The sequence below is a fragment of the Tamandua tetradactyla genome, chromosome 24 (assembly GCF_023851605.1).
Source record: "Tamandua tetradactyla isolate mTamTet1 chromosome 24, mTamTet1.pri, whole genome shotgun sequence".
In the NCBI taxonomy this organism is placed as follows: domain Eukaryota; kingdom Metazoa; phylum Chordata; class Mammalia; order Pilosa; family Myrmecophagidae; genus Tamandua; species Tamandua tetradactyla.
Window position 1 is genome coordinate 20,876,290 of NC_135350.1, and position 26,739 is coordinate 20,903,028.

Consider the following 26,739-nt stretch of genomic DNA (forward strand, 5'->3'; position numbering starts at 1 on the left):
AAATATGCTAGGTTTTAAAACCAATATTGTGAAACAGAGTGAAATTTGATATGACTCAAGCATGTATAATATCACAAATAATGACTCAATGCTAAGTACTTCTAGCTTAGTTCTGGTTCCAAGCTCCAGCTGATTAACAAATAGTAAAGCTGTGCCTTTTCCTTATAAGATGTTAACCTTGATTCTGGTAATGGAAATTTGATTTGTGATGTGATGATTCAGTTCCTATAAAAATGCATGGCAAATATACAATTTTAAGGATTTTATTTACTGCTTTAAACACAGGTGCAGACAGCTGTAAACCTCAAAAGTGTAGATGGAAATGATCCAACAGAAGTAAGTAATCTGTTGAATAGCAGTGAAAAAAAGCCGCAGGAAACACCAAGTACATCAAATCATCTGCAGAGACTGAGACAAACCTTTGCTTGCCCTCCGCATGGGTTACTGGACAGAGTCATAACAAATGGTATGTAAATGTTCAGAGTGAAAAAAGAGGGTAAAAGTTGAAGTTGTTATAAAAAGCAATTCCAAAATAATATGTTTTAAAGGACAAAAAACCTGTTTACTTCTCTCTCACATGAAACTACTAGGTGAACAATTCACACGTGCAGCTAATTCTGCTCCACAGGGTCATTCAGGGCCCCAGGCTGACAGGGTTCCACTGTCTTCAGCACAGGACTTCCAAAATTACTGCAGTCACCATCATGCCAGCCGACGGAAGGGGGAGAGTAGAAATCAAGGCCTTCTCCTTTTCCTCATCTGAGTAGTTACTTCTCAGGATTGCTTTAGGGATCCATGGAGGAAATATGTTTGTGAAATCACTTGTAAACAGAAAAGCACTACATAAATGTTGGCTATTATTACTGTTAAGTAATGCAGCTCATACTGAGCAAACGTATCTCAATTTATACTTCCACAGAATCCTGCCATTTTAAAGTAAGGATATTGATTTGTAATTCAACTATTCTAATAGAGCTGTCAAACACTTAAAATATTTTTGTAATTTATCTTTGGGAATTTATGTGAGTGCTATTGTGAATGTTGTTAGGTTTGGGAAATATTTGTCTTTTTTGGAATAAGTTTGAGTTTTGAATATATTTAAAAATATTTGAATAATATCTAAGTATATTATCCTGATCAATTTGAATAAAAGGAGTGTTCAGATTCAGTAAGACCATTTTTTGTTCAAAAAGGAAGTGTGTGTGTGTGTGTGCACATGTGTATTTGTGTACTGGTGTCGTTAAATGTATAGTATAGCAGAGGAAAGCAGAAAGGGTTTGAAAATTGTCTATAAAGGGAAATTTACGGATGGTTTCAAAAGTTGTTGCAAGAAATGACAATCTCTTTGGAGTACATATATGGCCTCCCAAAATAAATAAATTGAAGAATGTAAAACATTTTATCTAAAAGCTGTTTACTTTTAGAAGTAAGTAAAAAGGTCAGACACTTCTTTATAGTTATACTTTACATGTGAGCTCTGAAAGACATTTTTATCATCTGGAATATTTTTTCATCTGAGACTATGGAAAAGCCAAGTATAATTACTTTAAGCCCTTGGTGTGTCTTTAATGAAATTAGATAAAGTTTTAAAGTGGCACGAGGTAAAATCTCAAACTTTCTTTGAAACACATAGGGAACACCAGTTTCCAAAATAAACACTAGCTTTTGCTATTCAAATTTGGCAAATTTCTAGTTAAAATATTTATAATAAAATAGATACAGATTGACATAATGAATAATAGGGTTTTGAGACTCAAAATAAAAAAATAATTCTATAATTGTTGTCTAAAAGGATGCCTAGGAGATGGGGTTTACTTTGTATACAAATACTCCTGTCGATTGCTTTCCTCTACTTGGGTTTTCAAGACTACCTTGTCCTACATCTCTCCGCATGAATATTAGCATTCTCTAAGTATCCTTCTTGAGAAGTAAATCTTACATATGAAAATATGATTTTTCAAAATCACAAATGAGAAGTAAATTATTAACTGAATTATATGTGATGTAGAAGAACCTGACAAATGTACATTTGCTATGCATTTACATTATATTCTGCTTCAGTTTACAGAAAGCTCTCTGTGAAATTTTAGCAAATACATATTTAAAAAAGATTTAATTTATGAAAAAAATTAATTTATATGTAAGAAGAACAAATCCCTTTTGTTTTTTAGGAGGTGGGCTACAACTGTTTTTTCTTTACTTTCTACTTTTTTATTTTGAACTTTTTAATCGAGTGCATTACTTTTATAATAAGAAATGTTTCCGTAACTTTGTTGATAACATAAAAACTCTCCCATTGACTTATAGATTTGATATTATTCTTTTAAGATCTTAGAGCTAGTGACTAAGCATTAAGACTATTTTGACTGAGGATTACTATACTAGATATTCAGAGGGGGAATAAAGGATAACATGAAGCCAATTCATGCGTTTAAAGACTTACGATCTCCCCCAAAAAGATACGTTCACGTTCTAACCCACATGTCCTGATAATGTGACTTTACTTGGAAGCTAGTCTTTGCTGATATAATTAGTTAGGATGAGGTCATACTGGATTAGGGCCCTAAGCCAACTTGAGCACTTGGGGCTATGGCAAGCTGACAGAGGCAAGGGAGGATCTTTCCTTAGAAGTTTCAGAGAAAGCATGGGTGTGCCAATATCTTGATTTCAGACTTCTAATCTCCAGAACAGGGAGAGAATATATTTCTGTTGTTTTGCACCATCTGGTTTGTGGTACTTTGGTGTGGCAGCCCTTGCAAACTAATATATGGTCTAAGGTCAAAACATATGCAGTTGAGAATGATAGGAAATATAACTGTTAGTCTGAGGCTTGAGAATAAGCATCTAAATGCATTAAATTCAAATGCTATGCGGTAAGCGTCTGTTTTAGCTTGCTAAAGCTGCCAGAATGCAATATACCAGAAACGGAATGGCTTTTAAAAGAGGAATTTATTAAATTGCAAGTTTACATTTGTAAGGCTGGGAAAATGTTCAAATTAAGGCATCCAGAGAAAGATACCTTGAAGCCAAAGAAAGAGCCGATTAGGTTCAGGGTTTCTTTCTCAGCTGGGAGGGCACATGGCCATGTCTACTAGCTTTCTCTCCTCATTTCAAAAGGCTTCCCCAGAGGCCTTTTTCTTCTGCATCTTCAAAGGTTTCTGGCTGTGTGGGCTCTGGTGGCTCTAAAGCTTTTTCAAAATGGTTCCCCCTTAAAGGGCTCCATTAAGCCACCACATGTTGAATGGGTGCAGACACATCTCCGTAGAAACCTTCTAATCAAAAGTTACCACCCACAGTTGGGTGGGTCACATCCCCGTGGAAGCAGTCAAAAAGATCCTACCCAGCAATACTGAATGGTGATTAAAGGACATGGCTTTTCTGGGGGTACCTAATAGCTTCAAACCAGCACAGGGTCCATATAATAAGACTTGAAAGAAATTTAAATAAAGGCTAGAATATTTTAATACAATTTTCAAAATATTGACAGCCAACTACTACTACACAGGGCCAGTCTGTCTTTATTTAATAGGAAAAAAATATCCTGAGATGCCCCAGCATTGTATTTTTTTATATGCATACTTTTCCATAAATATTTTATATTTATATTGTATAAATATTTTATATATACACACTCACTTTTTATTTTTAAACAATTTTTTATAGAAAATAGACTTACAGGATAACCCCAGAGTCCCCATAAAGTTAACCTTTTTTTGTTTTGCATGGGCAGGCACTGGGAATCAAATAGAGATAGCTTTTTGCCCTATTTGCTTCATCATCCTGTCTCTCCTTTTATGTATGTATTTTAAATAATTTTTTGTGAATTGTTGACAATTTGCAGACAAAATGTCCCTTTATCTCTAAATATTTTATGTGTATTTTCTAAACACAAAAATATTCTCTTATATAACCAAAGTACAATGATCAAAATTAGGAAATTAACACTGATAGAATACTACTATCTAACATACAGCCTTTATTCAAATCCCATCAGTTGTCCCACAAATATCCTTACTAGCAAAAGAATATTTTTCCTTTCATAAAAAGAGATTTAAAGAAAAAAAGTGGCCCTGTAATGGAAACATGAAATCTCCTAATTCTACTTTGCTGAATTTAGTATAAAATTGGGTTCATGCTGTGATAAAATAGAATTTAGAAGCTGGAAATTCCTGCTTTACCTCCATGATTGCATAAAAGTTTTAGCACCCCATAGTCCATTGAGAAATAATGAAGACCCCTTCATCGTCTATAACTTTCATAAGCCTAAAAATCTGGAATAATTCTGTGAGAGTTTAAAAAGAGGGCATTGGATTTGGACTCTACTGGTATACACGATGAACAGTCCTCTCTCTTAAACCAATGAAAATATCTGCAAAAATATTTTGTCTTTTGAAATGTAACTTTGATCTGTCCAGAAATAAGAAATCATCAGACACTCACCCCAGAAAAGTGTAAGTGGAGAGGTAATTAAGTGTTCAACCTGGCTCTCACTCTGGAGGCTGCTTCCAAACCCCAAGTGAACTTGAGATTCTGTTTGAAAGCCACATGGAACACAGAGAACAGGAGCTAAGTTAGGTCCTGCCCAACATGGCAGAAGATTGAAAGGAGGAATCTTTTCCTTCACTTACATTAAGTTGGGAATTAATTGTGATGGTGAAGTTGAAGTAAAACTTCCCTGTTCATAAGGACTGCAACTACATTTAGTTCTTTCTGGACTTTGGTGCTGGCTCGGGAAGATGTCTCTACTAAAAATTTGTAACTTCACACTGGTTCATGCTTCAAATTCACATCAACTGTGTTGGTTAGAAAAACCTTCATGTTGAAAATTTATCTAAAAGTGCCCTGGTTTGTAAGCTTCTAAGCACTTGGTAAAAGCAAACTCATATCCTATCAAGGAAAACTTACATTCAATGTAAAGGTGCTACAATTCGCACAGATAAAGTATCAGAGAAGAGCTCACAGTCAAAAAAAAAAAGCAAAAATTCACCACATGCACAAGAAAACAGAAAAAAAGTTCAAATTTTGCATTTTCAAATAACAGAATATAACAAATATTTTCAATATGTCTATAAATGTGAAAAATGAAGTAGAAAATATAAGTACAAACAAGAACTATTAAAATATGAATAAGAAATGCACTGAGCTTCTACATATGAAGGATATAGTTACAGTAATTGAAATTTGAAACCTAATGGAAGGCTGCAGATTAACTGAAAAGAGAATTAGTCAACTGGAAGATAGATCTGAAGAGTTTATCTAAGATGCAGCAGACCAAGACAGGGATAAAAATATGAAAACTAGAATTAGCAACATGGTGAACAAAATGTGAATACCTAAGTACACCTGTTTCAGTTTGCTAATGGGTTGGCTTTTACAATGGGATTTATTAGGTTACAAATGTACAGTTCTAAGGCTGTGAAAGTGTCCCAAATAAGGCATCAGTAGGATGATACCTTCTCTGAATAAAAGTTGCTGGCATCCAGGGTTCCTCTTGTCAGATAGCAAGGCACATGGCTGGCATCTGCTGGTCCTTAGCTCCCTAGTTTCCTTGCTTTCAGTTCCTGGTTTCAGTGGCCTCTTCTCTGAGCTTCTGTGGGTCCTCCTAGCTTCTCCAAGGGCTTTTCCCTGTGGTCTTTCCAAACTTTTCTGGATGTTTCTTTCTGAACTCTCTTGGCCTTTTCTGTCTTTTATCCTCATAAAGGACTCCAGTAAAGGACTAAGACCCACCTTGAATTGAGTGGTCACATCTCAGTTGAAACAACCTAATCAAAAGGTCCTACCCACAATAGGTCTGCACCCACAGAGTTGGATTTAAAGATCATGGCCTTTTCTGGGGTATGTAACAGCTTCAGACACATAACACCTCGAGTTCCAGGGTACTAACTATGTCCACAGGGTTTAGGCTGTAAAGAATGGACTGCCTATGATGAAGAGATGCAAATGTCAGTGGAGATTTAACTGTGCTAGTACTTTTGCTTTGGTTATAGGTTTCAAGTAGTCTGCCGCAACTCATTCTCCCATGAGCCTTTCTGCTTTTGGTTTACAATTTTGTACAACACAAGGTTTTCAAACAGGGAAATATACTTCATATTCTAACAAAAATGCCTGTATTAAAGGAAATTCTTCAGTCAGCAAAATAATTATTCCATATGAAAAGTTTGAGATGCCATAGTGAGTGATAATTTAAAAATATAAGTAAGTATATAGGTAATTCTAAACAAGCATTGACTGTGACAAAAAAAAAAGAAAACAATAATAATGCTTAAATAAGGACAGGACCAAAGGACTAGAATGGGATTGAACTCAAGTATGCCCACATTCCTGGGAAAAGGGTAAAGATAGTGGTTATTTCTCGTTTAGTATTAGCTAGTGATTTATTTGTGATAAAGTTATAAAGAAAATCAGGAGAATGGCGAAAAATTTCAATCTAGCAGTTCCTTCTTGCAGTGTGATGGGAGATGGCGGATCGGATGTGGGAGGACTACCCGGATATTGGCATTATTCTGTTTCTTAAGATATTTGTGATTGCCCAGCTGTTTGCATTACACATGTTCTTTATGACTTACACATGGTACTAAATATTTTACATGTATTCAATATTGCTTAGAACCAATTTTTAAATCATATCAAAGTCTGCCTATGATAATCATTTTCCTGATTTTTTTTTTTCTCAGTTACCATGGTTGTTCTTCTGTGGGCTGTAGTTTGGTCAATTACTGGCAGCGAATGTCTTCCTGGAGGAAACCTATTCGGAATTATAATCCTGTTCTATTGTGCCATCATTGGAGGTAAACTTTTGGGTCTTATTAAGCTACCCACATTACCTCCACTGCCTCCTCTTCTTGGTAAGTGCCGAACAACTCCCTGTTTTCTTCAGGGTAAATCATATTTTAAAATGGAAATAGAATAGGAATTTGGAATGTTTTGAGAAATAAAAATGTTTTGGGCGTGCTAGAGCCACTTTATATCTGCTTCCAAAAACTTAGATTTTTAGGAGTTTTGTGACATAGTTCTAAACATGGCCATTTTATAAATTAAAGTCTACAAACATAGTTAAATAACATATAAAAAACGAGCAGTAAATATTCAAACTGACCACTTCCTAATTATTTTACTACATATTTCCCTTTTCTATTACAAGTGGTTTAGGTCTATATTTTAAAGTTCAGTAAAGCAGTGTTGACAGATTAATGGAAAACAAGGTAAGCGTGGCACTTTTGGAGGGTAATTTATCAATGCCTATAAAAATGATAAACACCCGTACCCTGGATCCTAACATTTCCACTGTTAGGAGCTAGCCTATGAACTTGCACAAACCTTCAAAGGTATATGTAAAGCATCATGTGGCCATGGACCATGTTGGTCTAACTCACTTCTGCATTCCCAGGATCTATCTAATATGGACCTACCATGAAGTAGGCACTCAATAAATAAATACTTGATGCATGAATTGTGCTTGTTTCAACACCGTTTGTATTAGAGATGTCTGAAAAGTTCTCCAAAGTTCATTAATCGGTCCAAAAATAGTGGTTCTTCCAAACAATGAGATCCTATTGCAGCTATTTTTAAAAGCATAAGGCTTTTAAAATAAAAGTATATATGCTTTAATAGGAAAATTTCCAGGATATGTTAAGTAAAAAACAATTGCACAATGGTATATATGTCTGCTCCCATTTGTGTACAACATGAAAGAGCATGCATACACACAGACAGAGGCATACTTGAATAGGTATAGAAACTTTCTAGAAAGACACAAGAAACCCTTAACAGTGGAAACCTTTGGGAAATGAAATTGTAAAGTTGCAGTTGGGGTAGGGCATGGACTTGCCACTTTATACCCACCTGTAATGTTTTTAATTTTACCACATTACTCTTATCTTTATTTCCTTTAAAAACAACTATTTGTAGGCTTATTCATTCTGTTGCCTAATAGCTATTTTAGAAAGACCATGACTGTGGAATTCAGAACTTCGAAACTTTCTTCTAGATTAAGGGCAGAAATATTTGGAAGTGATGCTTTTGTGTGTGAAGGTGTCTAGAGAAATTCACAAAAGCCATATCTGTAATTCATCTCTATTCTTATAGCTTTCATCATCTAGCTTTAGTAAATTTATTTAGTTACTTGAAGTACTGTGCTTAAAAGGACATGGTGATGAGAGGGTATGGCTGTGGAAGAACAGAGGGTAAAAGCCTCACTGTCTCTGATGGAGAAATCCTTCCCCTTTACATGGTGCTTCAGTTTTCCAGGCTGCTATGACAAATACCCACAGCTGGCTGACTTAAACAATGAGAATTTATCTTTCCACAGTTTTGGAAGCCAGCATTCTTGTTCCTTCCTGGGTCATCAGCATTCCAGTACTGACTTGCTGGCAATCCTTGGGGTTCCTTGGCTTTACCTCTGCTTCCTGTCACATAGTGATGTCTTCCCCTTTCCTCTTCCAGGTTCTTGCTGACTTCCTGCTTCTCCCTCTGGCCTTCTCTTTATAAGGCCTCCAGTCATCCAGATTAAGACTCACCGTCATTCACTTGGGTCTCCCCTTAACTAAAAATAACATCTTGAAGAAGCCCTCTTTACAATGGGCCCACAGCTGCAGGGGTGTGGTTTAAGATTAAGAACTGTCTTAACTGGGTACATAATTCAGTCTACCACAGTGGGCATGTGGTATCAGTGAAGGCAGAATTCTCTCACAGACTACACTGCTTCCTCGGGTACACTCATCTACTTGCAGTTCCCTGATTGTGTTCACTTTGACTTCATGCCTTTGAATAAATCACTCTCTCCTAGAAACTTCTCAACTCCTCCAATCTCACTTCACAGCCTTTCTCCTTCTCTGGACCCTTTTATTTATCCTTCCCATCTCAGCTTGCAGAACCCCTCCTCACGCTTTCATAAAATTCAGATTATAGGTTTATTATTTTGCTTCCCTGTAGGCTAAAAGCTTGTTGAGGTATAGTACCTGAGTCTTTGTTCACTATTATATCACTAACACCTCTAATACCTACCATAGTGTCTAAAATACCCAGAGCATTAGGTAGATATTGAATGCCATAATGAAAGAAGAGTTGCCATCCAACATGCAAAAGGAAGCAGTTCCAGGGATTATATAGTAATTTCGTTCACATCTAATATGCCAAAAACTATTTTCTATATTTGAAAACTAACCAAAACATTGTTTGACTTCTCCACTCAAGGCATGCTCCTTGCTGGGTTTCTCATCAGAAATATCCCAATCATCAGTGATAATGTACAGATCAAGCACAAGTGGTCTTCCTCTTTGAGAAGCATAGCCCTCTCTATCATACTGGTTCGTGCTGGCCTTGGGCTTGATTCAAAGGTATGAAATATAGATTTCTAATTTGCCAAATAGGAATTTTATTCCTCCAATCCTGCAGGTGTTTAAAAGCACTGTGATTTATGAAATGGTTACAGACATTTTACATGACAATCTCAAGAAGAGAGATGGACTTATTTCATTCAGGGCTGTTTTTCCGGGTAGGACCTGTGCTTCACAAGACCTCTGAAGATGTTCCCATGTTTTTGCTTAGAGAAAAGTGGAGTTACTGCCGGTGGGGATAGCACCAAGAATAGAGGCTCCCTTTTCTCTGACAGAGATATGGGCCATGATTATAAATAATGAATAAAGTGGGAGAAGGCATCATATTTTTGGTGTGCAAAGCCTTATACCACTGCTTAGGGATAATTGCTGGCTCAGGAAACTGCCTTGTATGTATAAGGAGCTTCATGTATTTCTTATTTTTTTCATCTATGTGTTTGAAGGCAGGAATGAGTTTTCTTGGGACATGTCATGGAGCTAATGATGCTTTTCTCCTTATCCATACTCTGAGCTCACAAATAAAAAGAGATAATGCTAGTGTGGAAGTTTTGAACACAAACTCTGGAAGCTGCCTTACTGGTTTCACAGACTTGCTCCACCGTTAACGTGATTCATGATCTTGGGCAAACTAATTTGTGCCTCAGCACTTTAACTTGTGGTTTTATAGATGACATCTGAAATATATAATAATATTACTTATCTTACAGTGTTGCTAGGAGGACTGAATAAGTCATCTCTAAAATACCCGTAACACTGAAACATTTGTTTAAGAAAACTCATTACCTGGAAAATTCATGATGATTATAATTGCACTCTTCAAAACCGGATACAGTCTGAACACTGAAGCAAAAGCATTTAGGGTCGTCTTCTCTGAGTGTCTTCAGAGTCATGTTTTAGTATGCCTGTGTTTATGTTTCAGGCCTTGAAGAAGTTGAAGGGTGTTTGTGTAAGACTATCCATGGGTCCTTGTCTTGTGGAGGCGTGCACATCTGCTCTTCTCGCCCACTTCCTAATGGGTTTACCGTGGCAATGGGGATTTATACTGGGGTAATGATTTTTCTTTGTTCTATGAAAACATGCAGGGACCGTAAGGACTTTCTTCATGAAGAGAATGCTTAAGAGCATTTTCTTAAGGACATCAGAAAATGTAACATAGAAATTCAAGTGTAACCTAAATACTCCAACTTTAAAATCTAGTATGTCTTCTTTGTAGGCACAAACTTTTACAGTGATTATAATAATTATAATACTTTAAACCAGTTGAAGAAGTCACAGTATTTTACCTATGCCTGATCCTATACTGGTGATAGAGATGCCGCATCTCACCTCGAAGTTTGTAGAAAGGATGATAAACACACCAGCAGTCAGCAGCACTTCGTCCTCACCACCACACTTCATGATTCGGTGCTCCTGCTGTTTCTTTCTTCCACTTTCAGTTCTTACTTCTCATGGTTAAAAAACATGAGAAAAAAAAAAAACATGAGAAATAAGTAAGTTAAAATGTACTTAGTAAGTACTTAGTACTGATAAGTAGATAAGAAGTAAGAAGTAAGAACTTCTCATGGTGAACACTCTGTAGCTACACTGCTTGGGTTAAAATCCCAGCTCTACTTTCTAGTGACCTTTGGTGAATTATTTGTTCTCTCTGTGCCTTAATTTTTATATTTGTAGAATGACATTAATGAGTGTATCTACTTCATGGGGTTGTTGTGACGATTAAATTATTTAATATACATAAAGTGTTTACAATAGTGCTTAAAATATAGAAACCATTGCTGCTCTTATTGTGATGACTGTCACTGCTGTTTATAGCCTTTCTTTCTAATCTGTTGTCTTATTTCACATAAGAGAAAGCCTAAACACAGGATACCATTTTTTCAAACTTCATAACGTGAATATTTTGTTTAAAGAGGCAAATTTTTAATTGACCAAAACAACATGCAAAACAGCATGTTTTAAGAGGCAGATTAAAGAGGAGTAATGCCATTAGGTCTTCTATACCATGCAGAAATCTATATATTTTAGGCAACCTAAATAGCTCCAATGCAGGCTGTACTTGGTCAGACTTTGAAAAACTTTTCTATGGAACTTGTGTGTGTGTGTGTGTGTGTGTGTGTATGTGTGTGTGTTTCTGGTTTGGCACTTCTCTGCCATTTGAAAGAATGTAGTTGTCCCAATCCTAACCTCTAAGAGTAGAGGTTATTATAATCATACACACACACACACACACACACACACACACACAATAGTAAGATTCCATCATAAATGCTTAAAGTGCTACCTGATTAGTTTTGTTTTAGGCGCTGTCTCTCCAGCTGTTGTGGTGCCTTCAATGCTCCTTTTGCAGGGAAGAGGATTTGGTGTTGAAAAAGGTGTCCCGACCTTACTCATGGCTGCTGGCAGCTTTGATGACATTCTGGCCATCACTGGCTTCAACACATGCTTGGGCGTGGCATTTTCCACAGGTAAATGAATCAACTGACAACGTGCTGTTCTCTTGAGCTTTAGAGACATGGATTAAAATGTTATAATCATAGCGTATTTACTTGATAATTGATTAAGGTAAATTAAAAATAAAGAAAACAGCTCCAAGAGTTCTGTAAGTAAGAGAAGGAACAATAGCTATTTATCTTTACTGCCTTCCTTTGTATAAAGATTGCTCAAGTAGTATATGATACCGGGGTAGGGGGGTAGGAGGTGAAAGTAGTAAATTTTAAAGAAGGAAGAAAACAGCTTCTGCATGGTGTCATCTGGAAAAGTTTAATATTGGGCACATAACACAAAGGATGTGTAGATTTTTCACTGAACGCAAATGACAGAGCAGTCTAAGTGGAAGTAATAGTCTACTTCTAAAATAGTCTACTTCTAAAATAGGAACAGTTTTTGTTTCTTCATCCTAAACATATTTGTGGTAATAACCATAATGATTTTCAGGAGTTTCTTTTATCCTTATAAATAATAAATACATAATTAGTGTCTGACATGAATGTCTTTTAAAGTAATAATAATAATGAGCAACTTAAGGCATTTTTTTTCTCCCACTGTTATCCAGCACACTTACTACTCTTAGGCACAAGCTTAAGTTTTTTTACTTTTTTTTAATTGACCAAAACAACATGCAAACACAAACATTCTTTTTTTGTTGTTGCCTTTAGTATTTTTTTAAACATAACAACATACAAACACAGACATTCTTACCATATGATCATTCCATACTTGGTATATAACCAGTAATTCACATCATCATCACATAGATGATATTCATCACCATGATCATTTCTTAGAACATTTGCATTAATTCAGAAAAAAGAAATAAAAAGAAAAAAGAAAAAAAACTCATACATACCATACCCCTAGCCCTCCCTCTCTTTGATTGCAAGTATTTCCATCTACCCAATATATTTTAGCATTTGTTTCCCCTATATATTTTTTTCCATGCATGAACAAAAATGTTTGCAGAACATCAATCTGCTAATAATTTTAGCCTGATATTTTTAGCCCCTATTTTTTTCTAAACCCCTTATCACTCCCTTTTATTGATCACCAGCATTTCAATCTACTCAATTTATTTTAACATTTGTTCCCCCATTATTTATTTATTTTTAAATCTGTATGTTTTACTCATCTGTCCATACCATAGATAAAAAGAGCATCAGACACAAGGTTTTCACAATCACACAGTCACACTGCGAAAGCTATATCATTATACAGTCATCTTCAAGAAACATGGCTATGGCTACTGGAACACAGTTCTACATTTTCAGGCACTTCTCTCCAGCCTCTTCAACATACCCTAACTAAAAAGGAAACATGAACATTCTTAACATACAAACATTCCATACTTAATATACATGTACAATCATTGGCTCACAATATCATCACATAGCTGTATATTCATCACCATGATTATTTTTAGAACATTTGCATCACTCCAAAAAAAAGAAATAAAAAGAAAAAATTTGTACATACCATACCCCTTAATCCTCCCTTTCATTGATCACTAGTATTTCAATCTACCCAATTTCAAGTTCATTTCTTAATCTGATGTTCCAAGATTAGGAAATAAAATCTGCAACTTCGTATTATTGACAAAATGTGATTATAGCCTAAATTTAGCTTCAGATTATTTAGTGAGAACACATCTTCTTGAAAATCATGTATTCTCAGTCTCTCCACTCCCTTGTCATTATCTTCCTGTTTTATGATTATAAATGATTTATGCCAGTTACCCAGACCTTAGAATCTTCCATATTGCCCCGAAGTCTGCCTTCCATCCAGTTTCTGCCCTGTCTCACTTATGCAGTGTTTTCACAATGTTGCTTTCTTGTTCAGTGAGGATTTCGTATTACTTATTTGGTCAAATCTGCACTCTTTTCCTTGTCCAAATTTATATTCTCACCACTTCCTCGTACATACCTTTAAAACAACGGTTCTCAGTCTAGACTACGCACGAGAATTACCTGGATGGTTTTTAAAAAAATACTGAGATATGAACACCTGAGATCCATTAAATCAGAACCTTTGGAAGTGGAAAGCAGGGTCGCCAGGATTGAGAACTGCTACATTAGAGCAACAGAGTTTGCATTAGAATCAGAGACAGAGGGAGAGTGGCAGGGAGGGCAACGGGAACCCGTCAGGGCTGGGGGTTTTATAATCTAGGGTTGTGGGCATGCCTTAGATCTTTTGGATCAGAACCACCTGGATGCCGCTTTAAAATATGGATCCCAAGCCCAGGACTTGCCAGAGTTTCTGAATTTCTAGGGATGGGGCCCAAGAGTGTTGTTGTTTATCTCTAAACAAACTTAATATACTCAAGACTGAAAGTAATGAATTATTTTTTACACATTTATAGTAAATTATTTACTGTAATAGCTTGAGAGTTATGCTAATAAAACAGCCAGATGCTTTTGACAGTCACATTATCACCTAGTAGAGAATTGTGCTAGCTAAACTAAAACACCATAGGACGGTGTGACAGTGGCTCAGTGGCAGAATGCTTGCCTGCCATACCGAAGACCCGGGTTCGATTCCCAGTGCCTGCCCATGTAAAAAAGAAAAAAAGAAAAAAAAACACTATAGAGGTAATTTTTCAAAAAATGAGAGGTGATTGCAACAATAACAAGAAACCACAATAACTGGTTACTTAGTACATTTTTCTTTAGAGCAGTGAATGAAGAAGGGCTTCAGGGGTTGAGCAATTTTAATGTAACCTTCTGTTCAATGGGCTGATGAAGTTTTTCTCATTAGAGTTTCTGAAATCCTGCATTCTATGAGGAAAAATATAGCTTTTACTTACTTCTTTATAAAGATATTTCAAAGACATTAAGCAGCAAATGAAGGCTCTTCTGAGAAGAGCCTTATTTATTATTATTGTTTATAATTATTATTCTCAAAAATAATTTGTTTTCACAGGTTTGATTCCTGGTCCCTGCCCACGCAAAAAAAAAAAATTGTTTTCAGACTTATTTTTAGAATAAACATTTGAGAAAGTGTAGGTCCCTTATACTCATTATAGTAAGAAAAGGCTTTTGATTTTTATTGCCAGATTCTTAAATTACTGTATTATACTTATTAGAGCCACTAAAATAAATGGCTCTTAAATGGTAATTTGAGAACTTAACTAGATCTGTCTACTCACTCAGCCTATGCATATAATGTAGAAGAACAAATTAGCTCTGAATTTTGAATTTTATCTTTCATATTTCCTTAAGCCCATCAAGTAAATGTTTATTGAAGTAAACATACAAAATTGCACAAATATACCTTAATCTGTTTCAAATTTATCTCCAGCAATATGCATCCTTTCTTATAAGATAAGGCCATTTTATTAGACATTTTAAGTCACGTATATTTAAGAATATGGAGGGCAGGAAATGTCTATAAACTTTTCCTTATGAGTAATTAGATGGTCTATTTTGATGATGGTGTGTCTATGGAATAAGAGTTCTGTCTGAAGTTTTCTTTATATGTGTTTTTCAGGCTCCACAGTTTTTAATGTCCTCAGAGGTATTTTGGAGGTGATAATTGGTGTGGCAGCTGGATCCCTTCTTGGATTTTTTATTCAGTACTTTCCAAGCAGTGACCAGGTGAAAGAAATAGTCTCTGGGGAATTCATGCCCTAAAATGTCATTGGAAAAACACATCGCTCTAAGCTAAACATGAAGGACATAATTTAGAAAATGGACCCCAGTTTAGACATGCTTACTGCTATATCAGTACTGTCCACGAAATACATAAAGAGGGCTAAATGTATAAGATATTTAATGCAATCATGGAAATTTTTTTCCTCTGATTTATATTCTGTACACTTCAAATTTCACTGCATAACAAATATCAATTCCAATGGGATATGCAGTTTTAAAATTTTTCATAATCACTAAATCAAGGTATGTAATGGCTTTTAGAATCAAAATATAATAGAATCTAATGCAATCAAATAGATAAGACTTTAAGATCTCATTATAATATAATCCAATATTTCTCACCAAAGAGAGCAAAGTTCTTTACTGCACTGTTGGTTTTCAATGTGTAACAAAGGTTTTGTTTCCCTCTACCCTCTTTAGTCTTTTAGGATACACAAACATATAGAAATATTTTCTTTCTGTAAAAATCAGCATTATTTTAAAATTTCAGGGAATTTTGAATGGAGTTCATCAGAAACTTTAATTAAAGTAGAACTTTCGTTTAAGAAAATTGATATTTCCATTATCAGAATTTTTGTTGGTTTGAATTTTTATTGTACCATTACTCAAAAAAACCAAACAAACAAGTAAAGATTGTTTGTATGGTGTGTAAGTAAAACTTTAAAAAGTAAGAAAGGGTGGTGCAACAGTGGCTCAGTGGCAGAATTATCACCTGCCATGCTAGAGACCTGGTTCGATTCCCAGTGCCTGCCCATGTTAAAAAAAAAAACAAAACACTCAATGAATGTATAAAAGAAAATGATAGGATTAGTCTAATTACACAAAATAAAGAGAAAATGATAGTGTACTTAATTTTTTTTTTTGCTTACTGTGCATAAAGTGCTGCAGTAAGAACTTTTAAGTCATCCTCTAGTGCTATGCTGTCCAATATGGCAGCCATTAACCACATTGTGGTTATTTAAATTAATAAAATTAAAAATAAAGTTTCTCAGTTGCATATTTCACATGTTCAACAGCCATACTGACTAGTGGCTGCTGTACTGAACAACACGGATATAGAATATTTCCATCATGACTGAACATTCTATTGGGCAGCACCAATCTAGTACAATCCATACAGTAACCCACGGGGAGATCCTATTAACATGTCCATTTTACTGATGAGGAAATTGAGGCTTAAAGAGGATAAGTGACTTGAATAGGGTCTTGTAGCTAGAAAGCCGTGGAGCTGGGATTGAATTCAGATAAGCCTGAGTGGGTATGCCTCCAAGTCAAGCATTTCCAAAGGCCTGCTGCTAAAGTGATCAAGGAGTTTAAAAGGCTGAACAGGGGAAAGTAAAGGGAAAGAGTTACATACAATTCGCAGACTTTTACAAAAAGAAAATAAACTACTCTCGGTGTACAGCCTCTTAAAGCTTCTTGGTTTTCAAGGATTTAGAAAGGAAAACCGAGGAAGCACCAAATCAAAGATAACGGAGAACAATAACTTTAACCGGCACAAAGGCCCTGTGATGTAACTTCTATGAGGAAACAAAGCTTAGAGAGGTTAAGTAACTTGGCCACCACATAGACCAATGATGTAAAAGAGCTAAAATTTTAACCCAGATCTCTCAGGCCTCAAAGCCTTTTCCTGCTACTCTTGTGAAATTCTGCTCTGGTAACCACAGCAGAAGATAATTGGTGTTCCTGAAAGGGGAACCTGCATTTTTACTTTGCTAACCCTGCTTTTGTTAAGGAACAGAAAATAAATGTTAAGTCATCCATTTATGTAAGCTGATGCTGACATTTTTAATCTCCCTTTTGAATCTTTTCTATGATTTTTTTTTTTTGCAACGGGCAGGCCCCGGGAACCGAACCCGGACCTGCGGAGCTCTGCTTGCTGAGCCCACGGTTGCACCGTCCCCTATTGAATCTTTTATGTGGAAAAAATTAGTAAGTACAAATCAGTTATTTGAAATAATTGAGCAAATTGACTTTTTTTTCTCCGAAAGGGTGAACTCGTGTGGAAGAGAGCATTCCTTGTGTTGGGGTTCTCAGTGCTGGCTGTGTTCAGCAGCGTGAATTTTGGTTTCCCTGGCTCAGGAGGACTGTGCACACTGGTCATGGCCTTCATTGTGGGCATGAGATGGACCAGCAAAAAGGTGAATTTCATTTTAAGTTCTCCTGTTCACAGCTTCTTTCTGGTGAGATTAATTTTTTCTTTCTAGATATTTTTAAAATACAAAATTGATAAAAACTTTAATCATAAAAGCCATTTTCTATACATACACTAGTGTACACGTCCTTTTTTGTAATATACGAATGTACATTTGATGTTCAAATACACATACTTCTTTTTTCCTTAACATACTCTCTATAACTTGATGTCTTAGCTTAACACTTATCATGGACATATTTCCGTGATGCCTTTCCTGTTTTTTGTGTTGGCTGCAGAGTATTGCATTGTATAGTTATGCCATACTTTGTTCAACCAGGCTCCTCTAACAGACAGTTAAGTAGTTTCTAGTTTTCTGCTAAGACAAGCAGTGCCTCAGTAAAATATCCTTATATACACCATATTTCATAAGAACTAAGACACTATCAATTCTAAGAAGCAACATTATTTTATATGCCCCTAAAAAAAGGGGAAAAATGCTGCAAATTAAACAGTGGCATGCCATCCTAATTTCAGAAATGTTAAGATGTAAAAAGTGTATATCCTAGAATGAATGAAATATGTCATATATTTGAATTTATCTATAGAATAAATTTCCAGAAACTGTATTGCACCATCAAAAGGTAAGAATATTTAACTTTTGATGGACAGAATCAATATGTTCTGTTAAAAGGCTATACCAATTTACATTCCCAACAACAGTATGTAAGAGGATCTTTTTCTCTGACTTGAATATTTTCAATTGTCAATTCTTTTAGAAACCTGATAAGTGAAACATGTATCTCATTATTGATCTGATTTGCATTTCTTTATGAGTGAAGCTAATACATATTTTCAATATGTTTGCTAGCCAGTTTGTTCAAAAGCCTTTTCTCATTTTTATAGAATTGTTCGGGCTATTGTATTGATTTTTAACATCATTAATATTATTAACTTTCTTCATATGTATGCTGGAAATTATCTGGTTGCATTTATTTATCTTAATTTCCAGATACATATTTATAGATTTGAACTTGACCAGATCATATGCTATTCTGCTTAATGAAGAAACTATAAATGCAGGTATACATCGTATTGGAATAATCTTACAACACTTGAAGACAACTGCTCAAAATAGTTAAGTTTAAAATAATTATTTTATGTAAAGATCATAAGTCTGAGATTAGGGGTCATGAGATTAGGTATATAATCATATTCAATTAAACGAATCTCTGTGGGAATCTCCTGGCGACAGAATTTCATTGCAGATTAACAGCATTTAGCTGGGGGCATTTCTCCAAATAAGGCGTGTGATTATAAAAATAGGATAAGTATAATTGAAAATCATCTCCCTTTAGAAGAAGGGTGGATTGGTAGGAGCTGCTGTAGCATTTTGTGGAGAAGGGTGTTGAGGCCACAGGAAAGTGAGCTAAGATAGATTCTGAAATGGATTGTGCTTTAGAAGAGGAGAGTCCCTTTTAAATTCTGCTCTAAGCAATTAGGTAGGCACCTAGATTTGCTGCCTTGTCAGGAGGCTTGGCTACAAGATTTGTTTCAGGTCTACATTTTTAATAGTAGGGTCTATATTATAAAATTCTACTTTTGGAATATAAGTAATTTAACATCCACCAAGAGCAAAGGTAAAAGTAAACAAACTTCCTAGTATAAGTTAGATACTCTAAGCATCTTCATCTTTCATAAACATTTCCTTTTATTGAAACATTTGTATGTGGCATCACTTTACTTGTGAGCTGAGGCAAAGTTGTCACACATCACCTTGTCTGTCTTCCTCTATCTAGTATCAGCCCAGGACAAAGGGGGGTGATGGCTCCTTGGTGCTGTACCTTGATTCTCTCTGAGGACTCACTGCTGCCATCTTCTGCCTACCCTTGGGCTTCTCGCTAAGGCCCCTTGCTCTTTGATCTATAACCTTTGCCCCAAGACAAAGATCACAACTTTCCCTTAGTGAAGGGAAGCATTTGCCTTGTGACCCCTTGTCTGACAATTGGAAAGATGTCTGGCATCAGCATTTGCAAACTGTCTCTTAATTTCTTTTTAATAGTAAACTTTTCTCAGCACTGTAAAAATAGCAAATTAATAAACAGAATGTGTTTTTCTTAATAAAGTTTATTTTATTTCTGAGTATGGAAGTGTTATATGCACACTGTAGAACTTTGGAGGGGGTAGAGTTAGAAAGAAAAGGAAGGACAAAAATAATCTGTAATACAACCACCTAAACTCAACAGCTCTTTAAACTATTTAAATATTTTTACTTACTTCCTTTCAGTTATCCAACAGGAAAATTCCCAAATATACTTGTAGTAAGTTTCTTAAAATTGAATTTTACAGGAAAATGCTTTCTGTTGTGACTTCTTAAAAATCTTCAAAAAATTATTACCAACTCATTATATTATACTGTCATGGGAAAAAGAGGGAAGAGAACCAATAAATTTTTATTGTCACTCTGTATAACCCTGTGCTAGGTACTAAATTGGTGTTCTCAATTATTGTCACACACACAAAAAATTCTTTGAGGAAATATGACTACTTCCGTTTATGCAGATTATAAGTCAGGAAAATGTAAATAACATGTCCAAAGTCATAAAATTAAAATTGGCAGTACTAGGATTTAAGCTCAGGTTTATCTGACTCCAAAGTGGCTTGTATCACCCTATAAATGTAGCATTTTTGTGCAGGCCACATTTTTATATTTTGGCATATACTTGAATAACACATACTAAGTGTGTTAAGAGTGTTATTATCCTAAACTTTGAATTTAAAACTGTCTCTAAATTCATAAATTATAAGATAAGACGAAATAAACAGTGAGAAGCAATCTCATTTGGAATAGACCATAAAAGAGTAGTTTTAGCAACCAAGAACTCAAGGAGAAGACTCATACCTACTGCAATTGGCCATTGACTTTGGTCACAGAAAGGAAAAGGAGGTAAAGGGATGAATTTCAATTACACTATTCTTCAGAAAAACTATAATATGGGTTATATAGAAAAGATTGTTATAAACCAAGACATAGGGTTGATTTGTCTACATTTAACATAACTTTGCCTAAATTGCCTGCAGTCTGGCTGAAAATGTGGGTGAAAAGAATCAATCTATTCCCATAATCCAGAGAGAGAATCACTATTAAAATACATTTTTCATATTTACCTTTGGCTGCTTTCTTATGTATATATCTACACACATACGCATAGGCACTATGAGGTTTTTTTTTTGTTTTAACTATTCCCACAGCTTTGTTTTTAGATTATTTTCAGTCTCTACTATTTTAAATTATTCTAAAATCCAATTTGTAATTAGTTCCTTTGGGCACCTTCCTTAGAGTGAAGTATTTAGGTCAAATAATAAGATTATTTTGAGGATTTTGACACATATTACTAAAGTGCTTCTAGAGTTGTATCAATTTACTTTCCCATCAGCAATATACAAAGTACCTTATCTCACTACAACCTTATCAGCTTAGAATAGGGCCTCTCAAACTTGAACATGCATCACTTGGAAGACTTGTTAAAACAGATTTCTGTGCCCCAACCTCAAATTTCTGGTTTAGTAAGTTTAGGGTGGGCCTGAGAATTTGTACTTCAAATAAGTTGTGAGCCACTGGCTTAGAATATTAGTCTAATATTTAAGATAAAGTATTTAATATACTTTATATTAAGACAACTTAATATAAAGATTAAGTATTTAATCTTTAGCCATACTGATAGGTGAAAAATGGTGTCTTTTTTTATGCCTCTTTGAGTAATAATGATATTGAACATTTTTTTCCTATTTTAGCCAATGTGTATTTTTCTTTGATAGTTTAGTCCATTGTCTTTTATCTGTTATCTTTTGAAGTTTAATGTACTGATCACTGATTTGTAAGATGATATGTGGGTATAGAGATAGAGATATACACACACATATTCACATAGGTATACATATATATGATATTTCCCTTTTGCCTTTTTTATACTGTTCATTATTAATAGACAAATCTTATATTTTTATGTGGCCATATCTATCAGTCTCTCACTATGAGCTTTCTTCCATTTTTTCAAATAAAGATCCTTTTCCCAGTGAAATATTACATATGTTATCTCATTTATTCTTTACAATAACCTTGAAAGGTAGATATTAGCCCCATTTTAAAAATAAGGGGAGCAGGATATTAAGTAGTTTGCTAATAAAGCTAGTACATGTCAAAGCCTGGATGAGGATACATTTGAGCACATCAAAATGATTCCTAAAGAAGGGAAAGAAAATAAAGGAAACTAATCTTTATTTTTTTCTGAATTTTAATCAGTTATGTGAAGGGCACTCTCCATAGGTTTCCTAATTTAGTACTCAAGAAAGCTCGTGCTTCTGGAGGACAAATCAGTGAGTCCAGATTTTGGACTTCTTTTCTTCCATTGTCACGTAGTACTCATAGCATCTAACAGCTCAAACTGCTTAGGTAATCTCAGTTCTACAACTAACTTGTTGTGCGACCACTTACAAATAATTTAATTTTTCAGTCTCTCAATTTCTTCTTCTCTAAAATGAAGAATGATAATAACAGATAACAGACAAAAAAATGAAATAATCTATATAAGGCACTTAACAAAGTGCTTAGTTGTAGAATACCCTCAGTAAATACTAGCCCTAATCATTTTTATAACCACCTCCATAGTAGCATGATATAATAGAAAGAGCGTAAGTTTTAAGATAATGGAGATTGGGATTCCAGTCCGGGCTCTACCACTTTCTAGTTGTTTAATCTCAAGCAAATCATTTGCATTGTCTCAGACTCAGTTTGCTCAACTGTAAAATGAAGGCAGAATTATGTATATCATGGAGATAATGGAAATGAAAACATTTGTGAACTCTAGGGTGCTGTAGCAAGATTATTGTTGAGTTCTTCTACTTGGAAACCTAAAATATTTTATGAAATTCTGTTTAAGCATCTTTCATCTATTTTCAAATCCATTGCTTCTTCTGTGTGGGATATTTTTCCTTGATACATTTCGATCTTCTTACTCTTAAAATGTTCTTCTCTCTAAGAAAAGAAGTACAGCTTAAATACATGTCTAACTCATGATAATACTTCCATTTTCCTTAACTTTGTCCCTTTGTCCATTCTTGAAAGTGATTTATATTCTTGAAGATTTATTTATAGTGCATAAGGATGTGTAAAGTGATCTTAGTTTTCAGTGGATGACACAGTCTTCTCTTCCCAAGGTTTACCTTCTTTTATACTTAACCTGTTCAATGACTCCATTTTCTTTATAAGCTAGTTCATTTTAGTTTTGACATTATGAAAATGTCATGAGAAAATACTTTGTAACTCTTCCCATTTCTAAGTTTTATAATATATAAGCCCGTATCTTATGATCAACTTGTTTAAAATCTTAAAATCAAAGAACATGTAGTTTTTGTCCATAGTTTAGAAATAAAAATAATGTGGTAGGGAAAACTCTTTAGACCTCCTGCTTTTATTGGAGTTCTGAATATATGAAACTATTTGAAATGTTCCATTGAATAGTCATGGCAACAAAAGACTAAGCAACCTAAAAGTAATAGAGTTGGTTCTTGTGTTTCACTACTAAGGGCATCATCAGCTATGATATACTCTGAAAAGTAAATTAAAAAGTGAAATATAAATTAATGTGGAAGGGTGGCAACTGCAACTCAGTATTGGCTGAATTACTGTCATTAAATGATAGAAGATTTTAGGTGTCATCTAATACTAACTTCTCTTTATAGAGATGAGAAAAATAAGGTGTTGAAGAAGTAAGTGGCTTGTCATAAGTGAGTGACAGAATTTGAACCTAAGTCATTACCTGATCCCTTATGTGGTGAAAACCTAACTTTTTACATGCTGTGTGTGAATAGAAATATGAAAATCAATCAAGCAATCAACGAACTTCTTCACATATGCTTTCTGTCCTTCAACATTTATAAGCTGAGATCAAAGAGGATCTTCATAATAATAAATACACCAGAAACAAGAAAGGTGAAAAAAAATAAAGAACTAATATACATACAGAATTGCAGATCCTTAAAGTTATGTTATAAGGATAAAATGGATTTTTATTAGTTATTAAAAATCAGTTCAATGAAAATTCTTTGACACTGTAGCAAGCATTACTAAATTGCCCTCCAAAAAAGTTATCACTGGATTTTCCCTCCAATTAGTGTGTGAGAGTTTCCTTACAACCTCACAAATGTTTGACCTAAAAAATTTTGGAATTGCTTCCAGTATGATGGTACATCATTTTAATTTGCTTTACTCTGCTTGTTGAGTTTAAGCATCTTTTCTTACATTCAATGGTCATTTGAATTTCCTCTTATGTGTATCATTTGTGCCCATACATTGCCCATTTTTCTATTTGATTTATGCCTTTTCTTATGTTTTAGATATTTCTTCTTACTTTGTTTTACATTCTGGGGATATTTCCTCCTAGTTTGTTTTTCATTTTGTTCTTCTATCAGAAAAAAGAAACCACACAGTACAGTAATTTGAACAGGAAAAGTTTAATGCATTATTACCTATAACAGAGGATCAGAGTCACAGGGATAGGCTAGTCAGAAGTAAAGAGAATTCTGCAGAATATAGGAATGGCAGTATAAAGAGCAGCCACGACCCCTAGACCTGAGCTAGAGCACCCAAGGAAAACCACCCTCCCACCCTTCTCACAAGACTGATATCCAAACCTTGATGTGAAGGCATGGTTCACTGGATGGCCAAGAAGTTGCTACATGCTGTGCCTGCGAAATGTGCTAGAAGCCCATTCTCCATATTTTCAGGAAATCTACCTTTAGAGTGTTTAGGAAGGTGTCTTGCTAGAGGCAGTCTGCTATGAAACTTGCAGAGGTGTGTCCTGGGGAAAGCTGCCGGGCTCTGCACCTCTGGGTGCTGCTGGCCACTGCACCTTAGAGACAATGAAAGAATTATTTGGAGCAGAGTACTTGATAAATTGATAATTGGCAGGGTACTTAACCATACCTGGAATTTATTTTTGTGAATGATTTTAGATGACTTTTTAATGTTTTTTTATTGTAAAATAAAATGTATATACAAACCAAAGATAGAAAAAAAACAATCATTTTCAAAGCACACTTCAACAAGTAGTTCCAGAACAGATCCAAGTCTGTCAATGGCTACCATTCCACTATTTCAGATTTTTCCTTCTAGTTGCCCCAAAACACTGGAGACTAGAAGGAATATTAATATAGTGATTCAGCAGCCATACTTGTTTGTTAAATCCTACTTTCTCTGTTATACCTCCTCCTTCTCCTTTGATCCTTCTCCCAATCTATAGGAATCTTTGGGTAATGCCCATTCTAACTTTTTCATTTTGAGAAGGTGTGTCGACGCTAAAGGATAGGTGATATAATTGCCTGATAATCTTGGAAAGGCCGGTCCCTCTGGGTTTCAGGATTTATCTTCATGAAACCTTTATAGAGTTTAGATGATTTTTATATGATTTTTGTTAAGATAAAATAAAATTGGAAACAAGCTAAAAGTTCATCAATAAAGAAATAATTGAATAAACTATGGTACTTGGATATTATGGATTACCGGTGCAGCAAGAATGTGATACACATATAGATGTACGTATTAATGTTATAAGATCTCTAAATTATATTGAATAAAAATTAATATAAAATTTTAAACTATGACACAATATTATGTGTGGCATACAATACGTACATAAACATAGTAAATGAGTATCAACCTGTCCAGAAGAATGTACAACCAACTATTAACTATTAAACTAACAAACTTTAGTAAAGGACATGGAAGCATTTTCCAGTAAAGAATCTAAGCAAATACAAAAAACTTAAAACTAAACCCAAATCTTCTTGTTATTCAAACTGATATATATAATAAAGCGAGGTTAATGAGATATGGAGCTAGAATATTGAAGATTCAGAGGATCCAGGATTGAGAAATACACAGACTAATGTGACAGTTTGAACAGTTTTAAATGTCTAACCAGGACTTCAAATATTAAAATGCCTGGCCTGACTCCAAAGCATGAAAGAAAAAGTGTCCCAAATTATAAAAAATAAGAATCCCTTTCTCTAAATTCAATTAAAAAATAAATTCCTATTGCTCTTTCAGTAGTTACAAGCTAATGAATGATGCAATCCACTTGAGTATATCAAATCTTTCTAGTCATGACCCTGAAATTAGTATATAATGTGAACACACTTAAAAAAATTTAAAACATCATAAAAATGGAAAGTAGGAGCTTTATTATTAAATTTTTAAAGATACTACTAAGCTGCCCACCAAAACAGGGGAGGAGATTTTTTTTTTCTGCAAAGAAAGAAAGGAAAAAACATGCATGAAATGGAGGAAAGCCTTTTAAGAATTATTTTTTCAAGATTTTAATAGGTCTTATAAATAAGAAAAGAACAATTCTGTAAAGAAATTACTCAGTCAGTTCACAATATCAAATATGAACAAATGCTGAGTGCATGATTCAGGGTCTAGCAGTAATTCTTGTGTCATTAATATTTGAGGAACATCTGAATATATAGAGAGCTTTGCTTCCTTCAGTGCTTATTAAATCAAGCACAAACTCAGACCCATTACTTTTGTTATGACATGAACATATGGTATTGGGAAATATGCCTTAAGCTAAAATAAATATGCCTTAAACTAAAACAAAAAATAGAAAGATTTAACTATCATAGAAATCAGCATTGCAAAGACTCATGTACTCAGGGCACGTAACAGTCTATGCTGGACATAAGTAAGGAATATTGATTCATTCCTTCTTTACCTGTGTTAACATGCATTAGTAAGTTACTTTTTTTAAAGTGTGATTTATGAAAATTTCTATTTATTTTGCAAGGATTAAAGCCCTGAATCCCTTACCAAAGCAATATTTTTCAGAGAGAAAACTGAAAAACAGAACATGTTCCTATCATTGGATTTATTTCTAGGTTTGAGTTAGAAAATTTATTTTCCCATATTTTAATTCTGCCTCAGCTAATAAAATTTTGACAGTAATTAATAAAAATGTTATTCAGATGCTCCTGGCTTTTTCTTACTATGCTTTGTTGTTCTAATCTGGTCCTGCTGTCATTTCTTTTAAATTGTTTAAGAAACCAAAGTGTTACAAAATACAAATGC

The 26,739-nt window shown here is 34.6% G+C and overlaps 1 protein-coding gene and 1 long non-coding RNA gene across 5 annotated transcripts in view; one reads left to right on the plus strand and one right to left on the minus strand.

Moving 5' to 3' along the window:
- Nucleotides 1-26,739, plus strand: part of SLC9B2 (solute carrier family 9 member B2) — a 63,288-nt gene that overhangs the window by 22,452 nt on the left and 14,097 nt on the right. For all 4 annotated transcript variants that reach the window (XM_077142663.1, XM_077142662.1, XM_077142661.1 and 1 more), the window contains exons 4-10: nucleotides 286-466; nucleotides 6,675-6,845; nucleotides 9,193-9,335; nucleotides 10,255-10,382; nucleotides 11,625-11,800; nucleotides 15,315-15,421; nucleotides 17,470-17,619. In XM_077142663.1, coding sequence (XP_076998778.1) covers nucleotides 286-466; nucleotides 6,675-6,845; nucleotides 9,193-9,335; nucleotides 10,255-10,382; nucleotides 11,625-11,800; nucleotides 15,315-15,421; nucleotides 17,470-17,619 — 1,056 coding nt within the window. The remainder of the gene's footprint in view (nucleotides 1-285; nucleotides 467-6,674; nucleotides 6,846-9,192; nucleotides 9,336-10,254; nucleotides 10,383-11,624; nucleotides 11,801-15,314; nucleotides 15,422-17,469; nucleotides 17,620-26,739) is intronic.
- LOC143668083 (uncharacterized) overlaps nucleotides 10,685-26,739 on the minus strand; it is a 32,725-nt gene continuing 16,670 nt past the window's right edge. The window contains exons 2-3 of the long non-coding RNA XR_013168284.1: nucleotides 11,617-11,837; nucleotides 10,685-10,777 (exon numbers count right to left, since the gene is read on the minus strand). This is a non-coding gene — a long non-coding RNA (uncharacterized LOC143668083). The remainder of the gene's footprint in view (nucleotides 10,778-11,616; nucleotides 11,838-26,739) is intronic.